Genomic DNA, 3391 nt, shown 5'->3' on the forward strand with positions numbered 1-3391 from the left:
TTTCACCCTGGCTGCGATGACAGCCGTTAATCGCTGTAGTTTGTCGCTCCCTGTGTGTCGAGCCCTTAAGACAGTTAAAACAACAAACAGTTGAAGATAAAACTATGAAAGTTAAAATAAAATTGGTTTAAAAATTTGTCAAGTCAGATAGGCTATGTTAAAATATTCGTGTTAAATAGGAGGCACAATGTGTTAATTTTGTTTTTGATATTGTTTTATTATTACTACATTTATTACTTATGGTTCTGTTATGTTATATGCATGATTAAATACAGCAAAATAAACTATTTAAAGGTAACAAATCTTTGTAATACTTGTTTATTTACATAATGACTTTAATTGCTGGATGTTCGGCCCCTGTGCTGTTGGTCTGCATTAACTGTGGCCCCTGGAGCAATTTAGCTGAATAGCCCTGCCCTACTGCCTAAACTCTACAATATAACCAAATTAAATGTGACCAAACACAAGCTTGTTCACGTTGCATAAATGAGCCAATTTGTTTTTCTATCCGGAACAAAAAGAACAGCAGTGACATGAGAGAGAAGAACGGTGTTATCCACGAAGCATGTGGTGTCGTGGCTAGAAATAGACTCTTGGGTTTGTTTTGATTCATGGGAAACTGGCACCACACCCACAGTGGCAGATTCACATCACTGGAGAGAGCGGTCCTAATGCTCTGAACAGCACTGAGCTGAGCATTTTCTCTGACAAATTACAAAAAAAAAATTAATTAAAAAAACTTAAAAATCAACCGGCTTTTAAGTAAAATGGTCTTAAGAGGCAGAATATTTCAAACCACCAGTGCGTCCTTTTAAAAATTGTATCTCAAGACTTATAAACATTTATATAAAACTCCTATGCACGTGGATATGAAAGCAAACAGTCGTTCAGACTAATAAAAACATAAAAAAACATGAACCTGTTGTCAAGACAAATGCATGGTTTAGTCATTATTCATCAATGCTGCCAACGTTCTCCAACATGGTGTGTGATCATGAATCAGCACTTCTGTTTTCTTTCAAACTACTTGACTATCAGAAAAGTGACTCGTCTGAATCTCAACAAACTGATGCGAAGCCGTTCATCTTACCTCTTTGCTGCCCTCCAGGTCAGAGGAGTCGCTGCTGAAATCCTCCGTGTTCAGGTTTTCGAAGTCCGACTCGCCCACGGCAATGGGCACTGTCACCGTCAGGCTGGGGTTGTGAATAAATGACATGTAGTCGCACTCCTCCATTGGGTACTGGCCCGCAGTGTCCCCACCCACCCCGACCACCAGCCCTCCTCCTGGCCTCCCATTGCCCTCCATGGTGTACACACCACCGAGGTCTTTGGTGATCTCCAGCGGTGTGTGGTTGGAGATGCAGTTGCCCTTCCCGTTGCTGTGTAGCTCATCCAGTGGTTTGCTCTCCTCGGCCAGGCCGGAGCCCTTACCGCCGCCAAAGCAGAGGCTTCGGACCAACTGCCGCACTTTGGACTTGACGTACGAGATGCCCCGCTGGATGCGGCCCACAGCGATCTGCAGGTTGTTCATCTCGCTGTCGTCGTCGGTCGCAGCCAGATTGTCGGCGCTGAAGGAGCTCAGGAGGAGAGCCAGGAACAGGTTCAGAACCTAGAAGGGAAACAAGATTTAGTAAAAAAAAACTTGTAATCCAACAAAACACTACGCAAAGCAAAACTTCATACCACAAGGTTTCCGATGACCATGACCATCATGAAGACGATGATGCACATGGACTGCCCCGCCACCTCCATACAGTCCCACATGGTCTCAATCCACTCTCCGCACAGCACCCGGAACACGATGAGGAATGAGTGGAAGAAGTCGTGCATGTGCCAGCGCGGCAGCTCGCAGTCGTCCGAAATTTTGCACACACACTCCTTGTAGCTCTTGCCGAACAGCTGCATGCCCACCACGGCRAAGATGAACACAATGATGGCCAGCACCAAGGTCAGGTTGCCCAGGGCACCGACCGAGTTCCCGATGATCTTGATCAGCATGTTGAGTGTGGGCCATGACTTGGCCAGTTTGAAGACCCTCAGCTGGTTGAAGAGGAAGATTACAGGGTCACATCTGGATGGWTGGCAACTTTTCAAGATAATAATACAACATACAGTAGGGCTGGGTATCATGGCCACGTCTCCGAATCAATTCACTTTTGGTTCACGAGGTTCTGAATCGATTAATCACGATTCGATTTGATCCAATTCGATTCGATCTGCTCAAAAATAATGAAAATGGTTCAATTGTGTTGCAAAATACAATAGCACTTTATTTTTTCTCTTCGACATAAACAACAGGTTTTAAGGGCAAACTTTTAAATTAAACAATTTAATCTTGAAAGGAAACTGTCACAAGTTTAAAAGGTTGTAAATTAAAAAGGAATTGCAGGTGACAGTGTTGTTGGATACATTCATTTTCAAGAAATTAATAATTTTCCTGATAAATAAGAAGTGATGGGAATAAGGYTGCAGGAGAAGAGGTGGGCTAATATAAATATACTTGCGCCCACACGTTTTGAGTGTATGACAATTGTATATTTGTAATGTTTCTGTTGCCTTCTGTTGTTATGCTCAATAAAACTTATCAAAACTTATTACTTATAACTTATTAAAACAAATGATACAACTACGATATTTCATCACTGTGGATTTCATTAAGACGTTTCTTAAAGTTAAAAAATAATATCTGTAACAAAACTAAACAATATTGCTAGAATGTCATCTTTCACACATTTCTACATGCTGTGGAGAACAGTTTCAGTCAGATGTTTACATACAGTTGACTGAGCACCTGAACCTGAGCACTTGCTCATCGTATCATGCTTCATTTTCTGCTATCGCGTAGGAGCGCAAATCTTTACAAACAAAATTCGCCATTGTCTCTGTTATCTTTAAGTTCTGTGAAGAGTCAGCTGGTAATGTTAGTGATTCCTTGKTTTCTTTTATTTTGCTCCAGACAACTTGTCGAAAGCTAACATTAGYACTGAACGTCAACTGAATGTAAACATACGGCAAGCCAGGAGTGACAAATRCGCATCAGACGCACACACAAGACRCCATGGGGAAGAATYGATCTCATTCCCTGYGAATTGATTTTCYCAAATTTRAATGAAATCGATCCAAGATCGATTAAATCAATTTTTTTACCCAGCTAAAAAAAGTTAACATCTGCAAAGGTTTACACATGAAAATACATTGTTCCACCATTATTTCAGTTCAGGCCTGTTTCACGAGTTTTATTTTTAAAAAGATCTGTTGAAGCATGGGTGAAAAGCAATATCTGAATATCATTTGTTAATTTTTACAGAATTTTAATTTTTTATTATTTATGCCAGATTGTCCTGATGCATCTCAGTAATCTGCAAAGGTTTACACATGAAAATACATTGTT

General features: G+C 40.9%; 1 protein-coding gene across 1 annotated transcript in view; it reads right to left on the reverse strand.

The window, feature by feature from the left end:
• Nucleotides 1-3391, reverse strand: part of LOC106533619 (sodium channel protein type 2 subunit alpha) — a gene marked incomplete at its 5' end in the record, with an annotated part of 94255 nt that overhangs the window by 45143 nt on the left and 45721 nt on the right. Inside the window, 2 exon segments of the mRNA XM_014029990.1 lie at nucleotides 1091-1609; nucleotides 1684-2040. Of these exon segments, the coding sequence (XP_013885444.1) occupies nucleotides 1091-1609; nucleotides 1684-2040 (876 nt within the window).

This window comes from Austrofundulus limnaeus, unplaced genomic scaffold (genome assembly GCF_001266775.1).
Source record: "Austrofundulus limnaeus strain Quisiro unplaced genomic scaffold, Austrofundulus_limnaeus-1.0 Scaffold983, whole genome shotgun sequence".
NCBI lineage: Eukaryota > Metazoa > Chordata > Actinopteri > Cyprinodontiformes > Rivulidae > Austrofundulus > Austrofundulus limnaeus.